The sequence below is a fragment of the Chiloscyllium punctatum genome, chromosome 2 (assembly GCF_047496795.1).
Source record: "Chiloscyllium punctatum isolate Juve2018m chromosome 2, sChiPun1.3, whole genome shotgun sequence".
In the NCBI taxonomy this organism is placed as follows: Eukaryota; Metazoa; Chordata; class Chondrichthyes; order Orectolobiformes; family Hemiscylliidae; genus Chiloscyllium; species Chiloscyllium punctatum.
This window is the reverse complement of record NC_092740.1, coordinates 87,856,989-87,876,843: the sequence shown is the minus strand read 5'-3', so window position 1 is coordinate 87,876,843 and position 19,855 is coordinate 87,856,989. Positions and strand designations below refer to the sequence as shown.

At 41.3% G+C, this 19,855-nt stretch overlaps 1 protein-coding gene across 1 annotated transcript in view; it reads left to right on the top strand.

The window, feature by feature from the left end:
- Positions 1-443: 443 nt before the first annotated feature.
- LOC140486306 (guanine nucleotide-binding protein subunit alpha-14) overlaps positions 444-19,855 on the top strand; it is a 159,192-nt gene continuing 139,780 nt past the window's right edge. The window contains exon 1 of the mRNA XM_072585276.1: positions 444-973. Within this exon, the coding sequence (XP_072441377.1) occupies positions 853-973 (121 nt within the window). The 5' untranslated portion in view covers positions 444-852. The remainder of the gene's footprint in view (positions 974-19,855) is intronic.

Below are 19,855 nucleotides of genomic sequence, written 5' to 3'. Positions count from 1 at the left end.
AATTAGTTTATAATGTTCCGGTTTTACACTTGGGAGATATATTTATATATCACCTTTAATGACATAAGTAATATAAACAGAAAATATCGGACTAAGAAAGTCAGACAGCATCTGTAAACACGGGTTTTTTTGCGGCTGGGGTTAAATGATCCGGAACAACATAAATATTTGATTTGTCACTTTTGAAATTGAACTAATTCAAACATATAGCATTTTGCACGTTATGTTACTGGATGAGCAATGGCATTCAAACATATTCTTGATGCCCTCAGCTGAATTTAAGGCACACTTTGAAACATGCACATTGTATGACGAAAACAATCTTGGAAAGTATTTAAATGGAAAGAAAACAAAAATTCTTAATGGTTTCCAGGGAAAGATTTACAGCAACGCCATTTTTCAGCCGTACTAACAGTTTTTGAACTAGTCTTGCCCTCGTCTTCATGTCGCACCGCCTTTTTTCTTTGCCATTTGATAGACTGAGGCATGTCCGCCGGCTCGCTGTTCTCTAGGTTGGAGTGGTTCTATTTCTCCTCCCTCTTCGCGTATTCCCGCCCACTCTGGAGTTCAGACATCTCTACTAACAGCAGTTTTCAAATGTTTCATACGAGTGCAGTAAACTGAAGTTAACTCTTGATTCAAGAGAAAAAAAAAGGTTCAAAAGGAACGAAGTAAAAACCAAAGCTGTGTGTTTTTTTTGATATTGTGTGATTCTGCAGTTCTCCATGCCGTGGCTATGGTGAAGTGGCTGTGAGGGTGATAAAGCACGGCTCTTGTGGCGGTACCGAGAATCCGTGAGGTGTCTGTCTTGGCGCTCCTCTTTTACCCAGGGACATTGGTTTGGGCTCCATCATGGCGGGGTGCTGTCTATCCGAGGAGGATAAAGAGTCTCAGCGGATTAATGCCGAAATTGAGAGACAACTGAGGAGGGACAAGAGAGACGCTCGAAGGGAACTCAAACTGCTGCTGCTGGGTGAGTAACAAAGTATTCTCAGCTACATGGGGAGAGCTCCTGAGTAGTTAATTTCCATTGTATCTGAATGGGTTAAACTCAACTCAGGAAAACTATCATTTGTCACTTTATGTGCCTGAAAGCGAGACCTGTTGAGGTAGATTAATACTTCATTCTAGTGTCATAAGTTGTTTGTAAGTCTCATTTCTTGGTCAATGTTATTAACCTTCCGGTGCGTCGGCATGTCAGTAGTTTCCAACATATTTTTATGCAGGCCTTTGTATTTTCATTTTCTCCCTCCTTCCAATTTAGCTTAAAAGTTATCATAAATGTCCCGAGTTTAATGATGCAGGTTACTTTAAAGGCAGGTGGTGGTCGTTCCTACAGAGTGGTTTATTGGGCGCCGTGCGGGGTTGAACTTTGTTAAAGTTGGCGGCCTGTTGTCGGCTCCTGTAACTTGATCCTCAGGTGGAAGTAGAATGAGCGAGAAGGTGAATAGACTGGTTAAACTTGTATCGGAAGTCTGTTGTCTTGCCTTTTTATTTTAAAAGTCTTGAGTCTCGGTGAAGTCACTATTACTTAATCAAAACTGGTGACCATTAGCAACTTTTTTCATTTGGGGGGTGGTCCTTGAAATTATTTCAGACTAACTGGTGAAATCATTTTCTGCTCTCAACTCTGGACGAGTTAACGAGAATGGAGCTTGAATGGGCTACACTTTGAATAGATTCCTAACTTGAGGTTTTGTTCCCTACTTTGACGGTATTGCGATGCAGTTAAACAATCTATCACATGGGTCTCTTTAATCTTTATTGACTCCACAGCTTCACTAACTAGACGAGCAAGCTGGGTGTGGCGATTATGCTTCTTCGGGTCATAATGGTTTCCTTGATTTTCGTTATCTAACTTCTAAAGTTACTTTCGTTTTTCCTTATAGTCTATGAAGTTAGTTTTGTTCTCTCTGGAGGTTTTGTTATCCTTTCGATTGTTATTTGCTGTTTTGTCCTATTACACGCCCCCTTTGTGAGTGTAGTTTAGCTAAATGGCACCTGTAAATTAAGCCTTATTCAATTCTCAAAGATAATTTTAAATTTGTTTTTGATCTTTTGACAGAGCAGCACTGGCAATTAAATGTGCTCAAATTTCTAGTAGGTTTGCCTTGTTGAATTACACATTTTCTTTTGGCAAGGAGTTTTTTTTTCTGCTGTCCCGATTATGTAGCTGCGATTTGATTTTAACATTTTGGTCAGAATTTTAAAAATCCTGAAAGGGATTACATAACATCAGAAGCTCTCCTGGCATGTCAACTATTTAAATTAGTCAGTTCATGAACTAAACCAGTTAGCAGGATTCTAATTCAAGCTTTGTATTCAGTTGGCTAATCTCAAAATGTGTGATGGGATGCTCTTGGTTGGGGATAAAATTTAGATTTCCAGAGTTTTAAAATGTAATCCTTCAAACGCTGCTTGTCAGCATTAAAAACAGCTGGAAATAATTTGGGTGAGAAGGGGTGGGGGAGACTTTATTTGACTGTGACAAATTATCCAGTGGGATAACAGGGCAAAAGTGAGGACTGCAGATGCTGGAAACCAGAGTTTAGATTAGAGTGGTGCTGGAAAAGCACAGCAGGTCAGGCAGCATCTGAGGAGCAGGAAAATCGATGTTTCGGGCAAAAGCCCTTCATCAGGGGATGACTGTTTGGTCCTTTTCCAAAAAGATGGGAAAACAGTGATGTTGAAAGTAACATGTGCCCAAAGGTGAGGGTGGTTGTAGGTGTGAAGCCATGTGGTGAGAAGTCTGGATTATGTTCGCCACTTGGAGACACTGGTTAAGGAGGGGAAAATCAATCGTTTTAGAAGAAATAGGAACAGCAGTACACCCTATGGCCCATCAAGTCTACTGCATAATTAAATAAAATGATTACTTTTCAGCCTCCACTTTTCTTTCCATGTTGCATACGTCTTGATTTATTGAGACACCAAAAATCTGTCTGAGTCTTTCATCTTCCTGGAAAAGCTATAATTTTAATTATTTGTATGTGCACAGGATTGGTCTCCATTTCAGTGCCTCTGTGATGGAGGTGCAGAGAGAGGGAGAAATTCAGGTGCCCAGGCAGTTGTGTTCAACTTGCATTTGAGTAATTCGGTCATGTGGTTTGGAAGATGGTTACAGAAAATCATATTTTCGTTTAATGTATTTGGCTAGATTGGAAGTTTTTTTTGGCTAAGTGCAGCAAAAATCATATTGTGATCAATCCAAGTATGCAGGAGAAATTTTCACTCACTTTGTAAGACTGGGAAGTATGTAAAATACAAATTTGCTGTCTGTTTTCATTATTTTCCAAATTTTCTAACTACTGGGTTTGAATTATATCAAAAGTAAATTTTTTGTTCTCAAGTTGAGGAAAGCAAAAAAGATTCTCATTAAACGCAAAGAGTGCGTGCATGCAATGAACTGCCAGAGGAAGTGGTTAAGGCTAGTACAATGACAACATTTAAAAGGCACGTGGACAGGTGTATAAATAGGAAAGATTTAGAGGGATATGTCCAAATGCTGGCAAATGGGACTGGATTTATTTAGGATATCTGGTTGACATGGATGCGTTGAACTGAAGGGTCTGTTTCCATGCTGTATATCTCTATGACTCTGACTGTAAACTACTACGTTCATTTGCTTACATTCACTTTTTTAATCATCAGCTGGTAAACTGAGAGCATCTGGGTAGCTTAGTGACTTTATCCAGTGTGCAGCAGAGCCATAAATCTGTGAAGTTGAATGAGTATTTGACAGAACTGAGTGAAAAATACAGGAAATTAATTGTGATGGTTAGCACTTTGGGTGTGAAATAACATTTTAGTCTTGGGTAGTAAATGCCAAAAGCAGCATGCTGGATAAATGCTGCTGACTCACTTTGTGTGGTTTCAATAGTTAGTATCAGTAGCAGAAATAATGTATGCTACTTGTTGCTGTTGACATTAGTGAAAAATATTTACATCTCTTGAACTGTAGTTACATTGAGCGATCTGGTTTCTTGTTAATTGATATGGGTGTTATGCAACCCTAACAATAAGTAACTTCTTGAATGATTTTCTACTTTTAATACAACTTGTAAGGTAATTAATGTGCAATCTCTTATCATTTATATTTTAATTTCTGAAAAGAACTGTAGTACATTACTGTTTTGTTTACATTGGTTTTACTTGCATAAAAATATCTTGCATAATACACATGGTTTTAAAATTATATGTAAGAAGGCGTGAAGAATGAGGATCAATTAAAAACAGAGCGTTGTTATTAACTGGTGAGCATGGATCTGTTTGGGTTCAAATGATACTCCGTGGTCTGTTTTGATGTTTTATGTTGAAACTTTACACTTATGTAGCATCTTCAACATTACATCTCAGGGTGCTTTTCATTCTGTTTAATATATGGCACTTGAATGTTTTCCATTTAAACATTAATGGTTCCTGAATAAAATGTCCAGGACTTGCTGCATTTGGACATAGACTGCTTCAGGATCTGCACAGTTATGAATAGTGTTGAAATTGTACAGGGTCAGGCATCCCCCATTTTTAGTCTGATAATGGAAGGTCGTTGAAGCAGCAGCTGCAGATGGCTGAGATGCTACCACGAGATACTCCTACAGCCATGCCTTTTTTAAATTCATTCATGGGATTCGTGAGCATCGCTGGCTGGCCAGCATTTTTATTGCCTGTCCAGCGATGCCCATGACTCCCAGTTGCTCTTGGGAAGATAGTGAGCTGCCTCCTTAAAACGCTGCAGTCCACGTGCTGTACATTGACCCCATAACCCTATTAGGGAGGAAATTCCAGGATTTTGACACCATGACAGTGAAGGAATGGCAATATTTTTCCAAATCAGAATGGTGAGTGTGTTGGAAGGGTACGTGCAGGTGAAAACAATCCCACATATCTGCTGCCTTTGACCTTCAAATGTGGAAGTGCTTGTGGTTTGGAAGATCCTGTGGCCGACAATGATTTACCTTCAAACAGCTCAATGATTTTCCTTTATGTTATGAATTGCTCAAGCCAGCAAAATGTTTTCTCATTTCACACTAAGTTTGTTAGTGCACCTTGACACCATACTTAGTCAAATGCTGACTTGATGTCATGTAGTTGCTTTCATTTTTTCATTGAGTTCAGCTCTGCAACCTTGATCCAAACATGGTTAAAAATGAGGTCAGGACCTGAGTAGACCTGGTAGAACGTAAACAGCATCGGTAAACAAATTAAGAAATTCCTGATTACGTAAGAAATTCCTGATGGATGCAAAACAACAAGGCTGAGGCAATTCGAAGCATCTTCAACCAGAACTGCTGTATGTACAATCCAACTGGGCCTCCTCCTGAGGTCCCCAGCATCACAGATACCAATCTTCGACAGCTCGGTTCCCTCCCTGTCAGATGCAGGGAGTAACTGTCCTCCTAATTCCCTTAGCCTGTTCATTACCTTACAATGCACAAGTCAGGACTTTGATGGAATGCACTCCTTTTAACTAGTTGTAGATCCAAAAACATTCCACTCATTGACATATGGAACAAAGAAGCTCACTTGATTGCTGCTCAGCTACCACTGTGAGCTCCATCACTGGCATTCACTGATGCAGTGCAGAAATATATGGGCAGCCTCAATTATCCGAACGAGATGGGTGGGCACTATTTCATTCAGAAAATTTGATTATTCAGTTAATCAGTTAAATATTGTTCCTCTCGGGCTCGGTTTAAAGTCTGCTCCCTGTTCAGGAAGCTAGCAGCAGCAGCACCACACAACGCACGAGAAGCCGCCCCCCGCCCCCACAACCCCGTCCCCACAACCCCGTCAGACACCCCCCCCTGCCTGCCCCACAACCCCGTCCGACACCGCTGTCCCCACAACCCCGTCAGACACCCCCCCCCCCCCCGCCTGCCCCCACAACCACATCTGACACCCCCCCCCTCCGTCTGCCTCCACAATCCCGTCCGATACCGCCCCCCGCCTGCCCCCACAACCCTGTCCAACACCACCCCGCCTGCCCCCACAACCCTGTCCAACACCACCCCGCCTGCCCCCACAACCCCATTCAATACCGCTGCCCCCACAACTTTGTCCAACACCGCCCCCCCCCGCCTGCCCCCACAACCCTGTCCGACACCCCCCCCGTCCGATATCGCCCCCCCACCACCTGCCCCCACAACTTCGACCAACACCGCCCCCACAACCCCATCTGACACCGCCCCCCCGCCTGCCCCCACAACCCCGTTCAATACCGCTGCCCCCACAACTTCGTCCGACACCGCCCTGCCCCCACAACCCCATCTGACACCGCCCTGCCCCCACAACCCCGTCCAACACCGCCCCCTACCTGCCCCCACAACCCTGTCCGACGCTGCCCCCACAACTCCGCCCCCTCTCCAGGCAGCCAGACTGGAGGCCAACAATGTTGCAGCTGCCTTTTGTGGGGTAAGTCTCCAAATAGCACACGTGCACACCACCACGCACATGTGCACAAGTTTTCACTGCAACATTTTGATAGGTTCCACCTTTGTCCTTTACAGGACAATGTTAGTCAGATTATCTGGGGAAGGGGGATTTAGGATACGCCCCTCTATAGAACTCCAGGGAAAGTGTGTGGGGGGAGAGAGAGGACGGGAGGTCAGTCATTTGGAGATGGTGCCTGTTTAATCACTGTAATCAAAAGACGCGATCAGTGTTGGAAACAAGTCTTTGTAATGTTTGTACTGGGACCTCAAGATCTCCTTTGGATAATCCGATTTTCGGATAATTAGTATTCAGATAGTCGAGGTTCCTCAGTACCTAAGTTCCTTAGAACAGTGCCTTTCAAACGCCTGAACGCTTCCATCTGGAGGAGAAGTAAGGGTACAGGAGTTAACATTGTGATATGTTGATAAGCTGAGATGCTTTGAGAAGATGTTTATTAAACATAAACACCTCGATCCAGTTGGGCTAAGTGGTTGAGTTGTCTACTGATTGTAATAGGTAATAATAACTATTCATCTTCCCATCAACACCTATACTCTAGAGAATGAATACAATAAGTTCTGATACAGATTGAAAGCCCAATTAGTGAGGGGTAGTTTTCAAAAATGCAAATAGGTTAAAATAAGGTATTACAGGTGCTAGAAATCTGAAATAAAGTGTTGAAGTAACTCAGCTGATCTGGCAGCATTTGTCGAGAGAGAAACACAGTTAATGCTTAAACCCAAGAGCTTTCATTGCAAAGACAAGTCCTATTGTCAAAAAGTCAAAAATGTTCACTTTTTTTTCTCTCCATGACTAAGCTCAATCTAAAATGTTCCAAAGGAAAGAAGTTACTGATTTGCTATGCTCTGAATATTTTCCAGTGTGAAATGCAAGACTGTTTTTGCAGTTTTTTTTTACTCTCTTTGATCTTATTGCAGATGAGCATATTTAAATATAATTATTAACATTCCAAACCAACTACTAAATAGAGATCTTAAGTTTTTTCATTTTAAAAAAGGATTCTGGGTAATCCAAGATGGAGGACGCGAAAAATTTCTGGCTATAGCAGCTGCTCCTTTTTTTTGAGGTATTTTAGGTGCTGGAGGTGATTTCCTTGAATTCCAGAAGCAGCAGTTAATGTTTCATATGCTGTTGCATTGTTTTGAAACTTTTGGGGAAAAAAAAAGTCAAAACAATAGCAGTTTTAAAAGGGAGAAGAACAGACAAAGGAAGCACACATGGTGAGGTCAGTTCAGGAGAGAGCGAGAAAGAAACTGACACTGCCTTTGTTGTTTGAATTCATGTATCGCTGGACGTTAGAGTGCGTCTGGGAAAATTAACAAAGTGAAATTCACAACTGATCTTGGAGGAACCGTTAGGTGAAGTTCACAGCACAGAAGCAGATAAATGTATTGTTTTCTGTGTCATTAAATTGTAAAGAAGCAAAAATGGCCTTTAGTAGCGTAATATGCACTTCTTGTCAGATGTGGGAGGTTAAAGAGAGTTTGCCATAAATGCTGTTGGTTGCGAATCTTATCAGATCGAATGGATCAGTTGGAGAGAGAGTGAGTAACAATGAGGAATTTGCAACAACAACAGTATTTGATATTATGGATGGCAGTTATGGGGAGGGGGGAATGACTCAGATACAGTCACATAGATGTGTTAACTCCAGGAAAGGTAAGAGAGGTAGGCAGTTAGTGCAGGAGGCCTTTGTGGATGTACCCATTTCAAACAGTATGTGGTTTTCAAAAATGTAGGCGTGATGGATTCTCAGGGGAATGTAGCACGAACAGCCAAGTTTCTGGTACTGAGACTGGCTCTAATGCAATGAGGGGTATGTTGGGTTCCAAGATTCAATTGTGTTTAGGGGATTCTCTAGTCTGAGGTACAGACAGACGTTTCTGTGGCCAGCAGCGAAAAAGCAGAATGGTGTGTTACTTCTCTGGTGCCAGGATCAAGGATGTCTGAGGGGATGCAGAATCTTCTCACTGGGAAGAGGGGCTGGCAAGAGGCCATTGTCCACATTGGAACCAATGACAGATGAAGGGAAAAGGTAGAGAGTTAGGCAGGAATTTGAAAAGGAGGTCCTTGAGAGTAGTAATATCCGGATTACTCCCGGTGCTACGAGCTAGTGAGGGCAGGAATAAGGGGATAGAGCAGATGAATGCATGGCTGAGAGCTGGTGTATGGGAGAAGAATACACATTTTTGGATCATTGGAAGCTCTTTTGGGGTAGAAGTGACCTGTATAAGAAGGACGGATTGCACCTAAATTGGAAGAGGACTAATATACTGGCAGAGAAATTTGCGAGAGCTGCTCAGGAGGATTTAACCTAGTAAGGTTGTGGGGGGGGGGGGGGGGAAAGAGAAGGAATGGGACGGGGCCCAGGGAGATAGTGAGGGAGAAGATCAATCTGAGGCTGATACAGTTGAGAACAGAAGTGAGTCAAACAGGGCAGGCAGAGACAAGGTAGGACTAATAAATTAAACTGCATTTATTTCAATGCAAGGGGCCAAACAGAGAAGGCTTGGGAACATGGGACTGGGATATCATAGCAATTACAGAAACATGGCTCAGGGATGGGCAGGACTGGCAGCTTAATGTTCCAGGATACAACTGCTACAGGAAGGATAGAAAGGGAGGCAAGAGAGGAGGGGGAGTGGTGTTTTTTTGCTAAGGGATAGCATTACAGCTGTGCTGAGGGAGGATATTCCCGAAAATACATCCAGGGAAGTTATTTGGGTGGAACTGAGAAATAAGAAAGGGATGATCACCTTATTGGGATTGTATTATACACCCCTAATAGTCAGAGGGAAATTGAGAAACAAACTTGTCAGGAGATCTCAGCTATCTGGAAGAATAATAGGGTGGTTATGGTAGGGGATTTTAACTTTCCAAACATCGACTGCGACTGCCATACTGTTAAGGGTTTAGATGGAGAGGAATTTGTGTGTACAAGACAATTTTCTGATTCAATATTTGGATGCAAAACTTGACCTACTCTTGGGAAATAAGGCAGGGCAGGTGCCTGAGGTGTCAGTGAGGGAGCACTGAGGGGCCAGCGACCATAATTCTATTAGATTTAAAATAGTGATGGAAAAGGATAGACCAGATCTAAAAGTTGAAATTCTAAATTGGAGAAAAGCCAATTTTGATGGTATTAGGCAAGAAATTTCGAAAGCTGATTGGGGGCAGATGTTCGCAGGTAAAGGGACGGCTGGAAAATGGGAAGCCTTCAGAAATGAGATCACGAGAATCCAGAAAAAGTAGATTCCTGTCAGGGTGAAAGGGAAGGCTGGTAGGTATAGGGAATGCTGGATGACTGAAGAAATTGAGAGTTTGGTTAAGAAAAAGGAAGCATATGTAAGGTATAGACAGGATAGATCGAGTGAATCCCAAGAAGAATATAAAGGAAGTAGGAGTATATTTAAGAGGGAAATCAGGAGGTCAAAAAGGGGACATGAGATAGCTTTGGCAAACAGAATTAAGGAGAATCCAGAAGGCTTTTACTCATACATTAATGACTAAAGGGTAACTAGGGAGAGAATAGGGCCCCTCAAAGATCAGCAAGGTGGCCTTTGTGTGGAGCTGCAGAAAATGGGGGAGATACTAAATGAATATTTTGCATCAGTGTTTACTGTGGAAAAGGACATGGAAGATATAGACTGTAGGGTAATAGATGGTGACACCTTGCAAAATGTCAAGATTACAGAGGAGGAAGTGCTGGATGTCTTGAAACGGTTAAAGGTGGATAAATCCCCAGGACCGGATCAGGTGTACCCTACAACCCTGTGGGAAGCTAGAGAAGTGATTGCTGGGACTCTTGCTGAGATATTTGTATCATCGATAGTCACAGGTGAGGAGCTGGAAGACTGGAGGTTGGCTAACGTCCCACTGTTTAAGAAGGGTGGGTAAGGACAAGCCAGGGAACTATAGACTAATGAGCCTGATGTTGGTGGTGGGCAAGTTGTTGGAGGGAATCCTGAGGGACAGGATGTACATGTATTTGGAAAGCTAAGGACTGATTAGGGATAGACAACATGGTTTTGTGTGTGGGAAATAATGTCTCTCAAACTTGATTGAGTTTTTTGAGGAAGTAACAAAGAGGATTGATGAGGGCAGAGCAGTAGATGTGATCTATATGGACTTCAGTAAGGTGTTTGACAAGGTTCCCCATGGGAGACTGATTAGCAAGGTTGCATCTCACGGAATATCGGGAGAACTAGCCATTTGGATACAGAACTGGCTCAAAGGTAGAAGACAGAGGGTGGTGGTGGAGGGTTGTTTTTCAGATTGGAGGCCTGTGACCAGTGGAGTGTCACAAGGATTGGTGCTGGGTCCTCTACTTTTTGTCATTTACATAAATGATTTGGATGCGAGCATAAGAGGTACAGTTCGTAAGTTTGCAAATGACACCAAAATTGGAGGTGTAGTGGACACTGAAGAGGGATACCTGTTTCCAACAGGATCTGGACCAGATGGTCCAATGGGCTGAGAAGTGGCTGATGGAGTTTAATTCAGATAAATGTGAGGTGCTGCATTTTGGGAAAGCAAATCTTAGCAGGACTTATACACTTAATGGTAAGGTCCTAGGGAGTGTTGCTGAACAAAGAGACCTTGGAGTGCAGGCTCATAGCTCCTTGAAATTGGAGTTGCACGTAGGATAGGATAGTGAAGGTGGCGCTTGGTATGCTTTCCTTTATTGGTCAGAGTATTGAGTACAGGAGTTGGGAGGTCATGTTGCAGCTGTACAGGACATTGGTTAGGCCACTGTTGAAATATTACATGCAGTTCTGGTCTCCTTCCTATCGGAAAGATGTTGTGAAACTTGAAAGGGTTCCTAAAAGATTTACAAGGGTGTTTCCAGGGTTGGAGGATTTGAGCTATAGGGAGAGGCTGAACAGGCTGGGGCTGTTTTCCCTGGAGCGTCGGAGGCTGAGGGGTGACCTTGGAGGTTTACAAAATTGAGTAGCATGGATAGTGTAAATAGACAAAATCTTTTCCCTGGGCTGGGGGAGTCCAGAACTTGAGGGCATAGGTTTAGGGTGAGAGGGGCAAGATATTAAAGAGACCTAAGGGGCAACGCTTTCACCCACAGGCTGGTACAATTGCAACATTGAAGAGGCATTTGGATGGGAATATGAATAGGAAGGGTTTGGAGGGATATGGGCCGGGTGTTGGCAGGTGGGACTAGATTGGATTGGGATATCTGGTTGGCATGGACGGATTGGTCTGAAGTGTCTGTTTCCATGCTGTACATCTCTCTGACTGATTCTAAGTCATTGGTACATTATTGTACACAGGAGCAAAGGTAATACACTTAAAATGTTCTACACTGTAGCATGTATTTATAGTATAGATAATCTTTTGGATTTCACAAAGCAAGAGCAAAATTTGAATATTATTTTACTATGTTCCAGGTGCAGTTTGCAGCACGCTATGTTTAATTAGCTTAATATTTGTTTTGACATCATGGTAACTTCAGATCATGGTATCTCAAAATAATGATGGGTGAAGATGACCATTTGATTTAATATTTTCAGAGAAGCAAATCTACTATATTTACTGGTCTCACATTTTGTTGTGGACTGTCATCTGTGATGCTGGGAACCTCAGGAGGAGGCAGAGATGGATCGTCCATTTGACATGTGGCTTAAGCTGGATGCAAAGGTTACAACCATGCTTATTGCACAGACCCACTGGGCTCTGCTGTCATTGAAGGATGAGAGTATTTGTGGAGCCCCCTTGTCCAGCGAGCTTAGTTGTCTACCAACATTCATGTCCAGTTTTTATTAGCTTGGTCTGTTTGAAATCTATCCCATTTAGTATGGTAATGCCACACCACATTTATTGAGACTATCTCAGTCTAAAATCGGGGCTTCATAGGGGCGGCACGGTGGCACAGTGGTTAGCACTGCTGCCTCACAGCGCTGGAGACCCGGGTTCAATTCCCGCCTCAGGCGACTGACTGTGTGGAGTTTGCACGTTCTCCCCGTGTCTGCGTGGGTTTCCTCCCACAGTCCAAAGATGTGCAGGTCAGGTGAATTGGCCACGCTAAATTGCCCGTAGTGTTAGGTAAGGGGTAGATGTAGATGTAGGGGTATGGGTGGGTTACGCTTCGGTGGGGCGGTGTGGACTTGTTGGGCCGAAGGGCCTGTTTCCACACTGTAAGTAATCTAATCTAATCTAATCTAAAAAAAATATTCACGAGGACTGTGTGGTGGTCACTGTTGGTACCATGTCAAGACAGGTGTAGAATTGTAAAATCCCTACAGTGTGGAAGCAGATCATTCAACCCATCAAGTTCACATCAATCCTCCAGAGAGAGAAAGGCGCACACACCCTCTACTCAATATCCCTGTAACCCAGCATTCCCAATCGCTATGGACACTATGGGAGATTTAGCAAGGCGAAGCCACCTAACATGCTCTTTGGATTGTGGAAAGAAACTGAAAAACCTGGAGGAAAGCCACACAGACAGTTTGTACAAACTCCACAGAAACAGTCACCCAACGCTGGAATTGAACCTGGTCTCTGCCACTGAGGTAGCAGTGTTAACCACTATGCTGCCCCATGTTATTTTAAGTAGTTTGGTGAAGGAAACAAAATGGTACAAATTTATTTGACTTCATGCTCACCAATCTAGTATCCTTCCGGGTTTTGACAACTTGGTCAGAAATTATGCTAATGATCTGCTGCTGGTGATGGAGTTGGAGTTTCCCACCCAGATTCCAGCTGTACCCTTGCCACCTTTTGGTGCTTTCTAAAATTTACAATAAATACTCCTTTTTATTGAACACCAATCAGAGGTGGTCTTACCTATCTTTGACCTAATGTCATGAGACTTCATGAAGTCTGAAATCACTGAGGACTCTGGGCAACATCTGATTGTATACCACTGTGGCACCGCCTCTGGTGAGTTTCACTCGGCAATGGGATGGAACGATCCTAAGATAATCATCGTGGTGTTTAGGTCATTGTCTGTTTGGTATGATATGCTGAGCATGACTGTCAGGTTGTTGCTTAACAAGTGACAGCTCTCCCAATATTGGTGCAAACCATAGATGTTTGAAAGGAGCAGCTTTGCTGGGTTGATGCTATTGGGTATGGTCAATGCCAGATTGATCCTGTGTTTTAATTCCCTTTCACTTGGTAATTGTTTTGATATGTTTAGGGCATACCAGGTAAAGATGGCACATTTTCCTCCTGAAAGGCAATAGTGTGCCAAATGAGGGAACTGACCATGGTTTTGTAGTCATTGGCTTTTAATTGAAGATTTATTCATCGGAATAAAATTGCATCAGTTGACACAGCTGTTTTTGAATCTATGTTCCAATAACATTAACCTGAGTCTGTGGGTTACTAGACCCACAATTTTCACCAGCTCCTCTTAAATGCACTTCTTCAGAAGCAATCTGAATGTCTGTTGGTATGAGCTCAGCATGATTTCTGGGGCTTAAATGCGAACTGTTTGGTAATATACCTCTATTTTGAAAATTCTTCTTTGTAAATAATGCTCTGGATGTAATTGAACCCAACAATACCTCTAGTCTTTTTTTTCTCCTTTACCAAGTTTTGCTTCACCTGTAAGACTTTATAAAAATTGACTTTTACATTGCTTTACATTGTTGAAATTAAAACTTATTTGATACTGGCTGAGGTACAAATGCTGTTAGTCATCCCCTCGGTGCATTATTCTCATTTGTAGTCATCTACCTCCATTATGCAATGTTAGTGTAGAATGGAGCCCTGTGGCACCAACATTAGTAACATCCAATGTCCACTGCTACCATATCATTATCACTTGTGTCAACATCCTATTCTTCAGCAGTGTCTCATTCTCATCCTTGTTTTCCATGTAATGCCTTAGATTCTAAGAAATCTTTTAAATGTGATCATTTTCTCCTGTCAATTTAGATCATGCTTGATCTAACAATTGTGTTTTGATGACTGTGACTGTTTTCCTCCATTTTAATTTCTTCAAGTCCATATCACCACCTATTAACATTTCTAAATGGAATAAGTAATTCTTATTCATGACATGTAAACTTGAGCTCTAAGTATGGATTTTGGTGCACACTTCACATTGTTATTTTATTTAATAAGTTATAATTTTTTTTACATCTTTTTCAACCATTAGCTCTATTCAAGATGTAGCTGACAGGCATATACAAGTGACCTTTCAATTCTATTCACCTTTCATTGGAAATGATAAATAACTTCATTATTATTCATTTAATTTGTCGGTGCTCTTTGACTCCATTCCCTCCTTTCTCCCCCAGTCACCCTGCCCTCAAGTTGTTGGTGAAGCAGTCAGGCACCTATATCCGAGATTCCTGCTATTGTTTAATTGATGATGTAACAATGGGCCACCTTCTGCTTGCTACCTCAGGACAGTGCATTAGTGCATTTGTTAATTGTACATTTGCCATCAGATATATTTAGTTGCTGCCAAGAGATTTTACATTGGATTAAATCTACTTGGAGTAAACGTTATTTCCATTGTGGAATCAATATTCAATACTGAGCACATTTAAAGATAGATTATTCAACGTTTAACTTCTGTTTTGTACCCTAATTTTAACTGCACCTTGTTGAGATGAGGGATTTTATTCCTTGGCAATGGATTATTAGAATCATAGAATCTCTACAGTATGGAAAGAGGCCACGTGACCCATCGAGTTTACACCGACCCTGTGAAGACCATCCCACCCAGACAAAGACCTCTACTCTACTCTATCCCCATAGCCCCACGTTTACTATAGCTAATTCACCTAGCCTGCACATCCTTGGATACTATAGACAATTTAGCATGGTCAAGTCACCCAACCTGCATATCATTGCACTGTAGGTAGAAACTGCAACACCTGGTAGGACCCACAGAAAGACTAGGCGAACGTGCAAGCTTCACAGTGAGTTAACCGAAGGTGGAATCAAGCCTGGGTCCCTGGCACTGTGATGCAACAGTGCTGATCACTGTGCTACACTGGAGTTTATGTAAAGCAGAATATTGCCCAAGTGGTCAAATTTTAAATAGTACCACTGGGTGAGTACATTTGACTTTTTTTTTTCTGCAAGTTTTGAAAATTTTCAGGCATGTTCCTTTAGACTTGAAGAACTTTTATGAAGGGCTCAAGTGTAAAAGCACAATTTTGGAAGCTATGGAAAAAAATCTCATGGTTATATTTTTGCTGATACCAGTTGCCAGCTTTATTTTCACAAGTTATCATCCAGAGATAGTTTCTGGTCTTTGAAAACTCAATTTTAAAATAGTCAGCCTTGTTTTTTCTATCCCTATTTTGTCATATCTTAGTTCCCTGAGAATGCAATATTTTTCCAACTTGTGTGTTCCCTACTTTGCTCTGCTTTTGGACTTAACTGGCAAGATCCAAACCCCTTGAATTTTTCTTTGGGCCATTGCCTCACCACCTCTATTCACCTTATTTTAATATGCAAACTAACATTTGGCTAAAAATCCTGAATTATCTTCCTTAGAGCACTGTGGCCTAAGCTAAAAGGATGTGCAATTCATGAAGGCAGCACATCACCACCACTTTCTCCAGGACAATTTGAGACGAGTAATAATTGTTGACATCGCAAGAAGTATCCACAATCTATGATTTTAAAAATAAAGCTTTTTGATCTACAGATTACATTTCCAAAACATTAGCGAACCAGTTGGGTTTGTATGATGAATAAAAATGTTTTCACAGTCATTGCCAGAGTTCTAATTCCAGATTTTATGGAATTCAAATTCTATAAATCTTCTATAATGGGATTCAAATCCATATCCCCAGAACATTACCTGTGTCTTTGGATCGTTAGTCTGAAAATACCACTATGGCATTGCCTCCCTCTTTTACAGAGTGTGGCTGCAAGGAACAGAGGGCCAGAAAAGAAATATTACACAAGGGGTGCAGAACCAGGAAGACATCAGAACATAACTTTTTGATCTGAAATCAAGCACAAGAAATAATTTCTGGCCATTTTAAAGATTTAAAAGGATTTGTGTTTGTATTACTATTTGTATTTTAGCTCTGTTTTCAGTAGGAGTATTTATAACCATGATCCATTTGCACACACGCAGTTGTACCAGTGGCATCATGCCATTCATGAAATGCAAACTGTCTGGTGAAGACTTGATGTACTTTCTGAAAACATTTTTAAACAGTTTCAAACTGGTTGGCTTTGTCTATCTTAAGGTAATTATCTCTGTAAAACTGATGGACTTTGATCTCGATTTGTTGATCTAATGATGACAGCAACATTAATTGGGTCTATTAAAACACAGTATACAAAGTTCCAAACACAGGCTACTTTCAAGCATCCTCCCAAATGTACTTTTGTTTGCTCTGGTGACCTTAATTTTACTTCTAATCATATTGCTTAACTTTAAACTTGACATCTCATTTTTCACATGCACAACATTTCACCTAATGGTGGTTTTGGCGAAAAGCACAATCATCAATTAGTGTCGCAATTGATTGTCTCTTTAGCTTAGTGTTTTAGACAGTAAAAGTCAGGAAGTTGTTCTCTTTACTCAGGAATAAGTAAACAAACTCTGTCTGAGATGCAGCAGCAACCTAGAAGAGAAAACCCAGTAACAATAGACGTAATTACAGAAATATAAGGAAGATACGATTCTTTCTAACAGATTCAATTTGAAGCAGGACCATGCTGAGTGTAAGGTTAAGTTTCATGGAGACAACATTGCTTCAAAATTGAGCATAAAGTGCAGGCATGTAACATCATTACAAAGTGGCAGAAAAGGAGGAGGTCATGCATTCAAAAGAACTCCATATAGTACAGCAGTCTCTTTTAGAAAAGATAACCAAAAGAGAGAAAATAGGGGAAATTGGTGAACCAAATGATCTGGGATCCGTGGAATTGGTTCGCAACCTGTTAAATTTAAGTTTGATAAAGACAGTAACCGTTGCTGAAGAAGATGTAACCTGTAGAGATGAGCCTACCAGACATAGGTGGCGTAGCTGTCAAAAGTATAGGACTATGACAAAAGCCTGGTGAGTTGATTGAGAACAAGTATTTTTAGTACAAGCAATATTTTGAAAAAATGGACAACCTCCCAGAATATGACAAGGAAGTAGTTATTTTAGCTTCCCTTTGTGGAGTTGTGTCGCAAAGGATGAACCAGTGACACTTGGGCATTGCCACATGTACAGCCAGGGATCAGTCAGTGGTGTGCTAGTCACAAATTTTAAAAGGTTGAAGATCTCATATCTCATTTTGTATCGTGCAGTTACTTAGGATTGTCAAGTTTGGAGATTGCTCCTGTCATCATGAAGAGTGATCATAAGGTGAAACTGAACAAAACGTGAGAAGGTGCAGATACTGAGTTCAAGAATTAACAAAACCCACTTTGAGCTTATTCATTGATTAACGTCAAGACACTTTGATGCTAGTAATTCAAGTAGTGCTGAGTGAGCAGGAATTTTTAGTAAGATAGCAATGTGTGAAAATCCACTTGAGTTATCTTTCTTGTATTTGGTGATGGCATAGACTGATCATCAAATGTATCTATACCATCTCCCTGAGGTCCTAGTCATTATCACTGATCAAATATAATTGTACTTATTGCATCGTGCAATGAAGCTTGTTATTTAAGAACATTCATTCCCCTTATATCAGCACTGTATAGTGGTATATCCTATATCATGAATCACTGCTTTTGTTGAAAACATAAAAGGATTGGTGGTAGTGAACCACTTGAAACAAACCTTTTCCAAGAACCGCATACTGGTTGAGGTGACAAATACAGGTTCTGGCAGTGGGTCATCTGGAGAAACCCTACAGTGTTCATAAGCACTGCCATAAATTGTATTAAGAAGTGCAAAGGCAATATAGAGAATTGGCCATAGCATTAACATTTGTAGGAAGATGATTCGTTAAACATGTGACTTAGCTATGGCCTGTGAACCTGTGATATTCCAATGAAATAATTGACTTTTTCTGGTAATGTTGGAAACTTCAAAATTGGAAATGTTGAGTTGTTGATACTTGGACTCTTTTAGATTGTATTCAGTGAAACTAGACTTGAATAGAAAACATTTTAAAATTAAAATATTTTGATTGGCAAGAAAAAATGTGGTGTTATAATGTTTAATAGTTAGAATGATTTGTGCTTTAAAATGATTATCGTTAAATAAAAACTCTTGTTATAACAGCTTTGAGTTCCTTCCTCTCTCTCTGGCGACAGAATCTATGATTTGGAGGAGCAGCTAGGGCAGGTGTGAGAGAACCTGTTATTGAAGCTAGAAGGAGGATCATCCTGGCTGATATCTCTGCTGCCATGCAGCGCATAATTTAGCAGTGCTGATGGCAATTGGTTTAATCAGTTGCTTAATGATTAGAAAGAGGATGCAGCAGGAAGCACAGAGAACAGGTCAAGTTATGTTTTGATTACAAACTTCCTTCATCAAAATCCCCTCAATCTTTCTCTGTGAATGTTATTCCTCTGTCTCTGGTAAGAAACAAAAACATTTGAAAGTCATAGTTGAGCGAGTTTTGAGAAGATTTATAGCTCAGGTTGAGGTTCTGGATGTAGGTTCATTGGCTGAGCTGGAAGATTCATTTTCAGATGTTTCGTCACCATACTAGGTAGCATCTTCAGTGAGCCTCCGAATGAAGCACAGGTGATTATAGCCTACGTTTTAAAATATGTTTGAGTTTCCTCGGGTTGGTGATGTCATTTCCTGTTCTTTTTCTCAGGGGATGGTAAATGGGATCCAAGTCAATGTGTTTATTGATAGTACTCAGTACTTGGACCCATTGGCATCGTGGCAGCCCACAAACCCATCAACACACTAAAATACCCTATGCAGACAACAAGCAAACTAATGTCATTTACATAATACCTTGCAAGAACTGTAACAAACAGGCAGAAACCTAGCCACAAAACAACATGACCCACTCTCACTAGTATCCTTACTTACGGATGATGAAGGACACCACTTCGCCTGGGACAACACATCCATCCTCGGGGGAAAGCCAAACAGAGACATGCATGAGAATTCCTAGAAGCATAGAGTTCTAGTTGGAATGCCATCATCAAACAAATTGACTTCGATCCCATTTACCACCTCCTGAGGAAAAGAGGAAATGACATCACCATAGGAAATTGTCATCACAGGAAATGACATCACCAACACTAGGAAACTCAAGCATATACATAGAAATCAGGCTACACATCAGTGCTTCATTTGGAGGCTCACTCAAGATGTTACCTAGTATGGTGACAAAGCTTCTGAAAGCAAACCTTCCAGCTCAGTGAGCAAACCTACATCCAGTCATGGTTGACTTCACAATTTTTTAATCTGAAAATTAAATTTCCTTGAGAATTTTTCCCACTTTCACTTCTGTATGTAAACAGTCTCATTTCAGGCTGGCGACAAGGTTGGGTGCA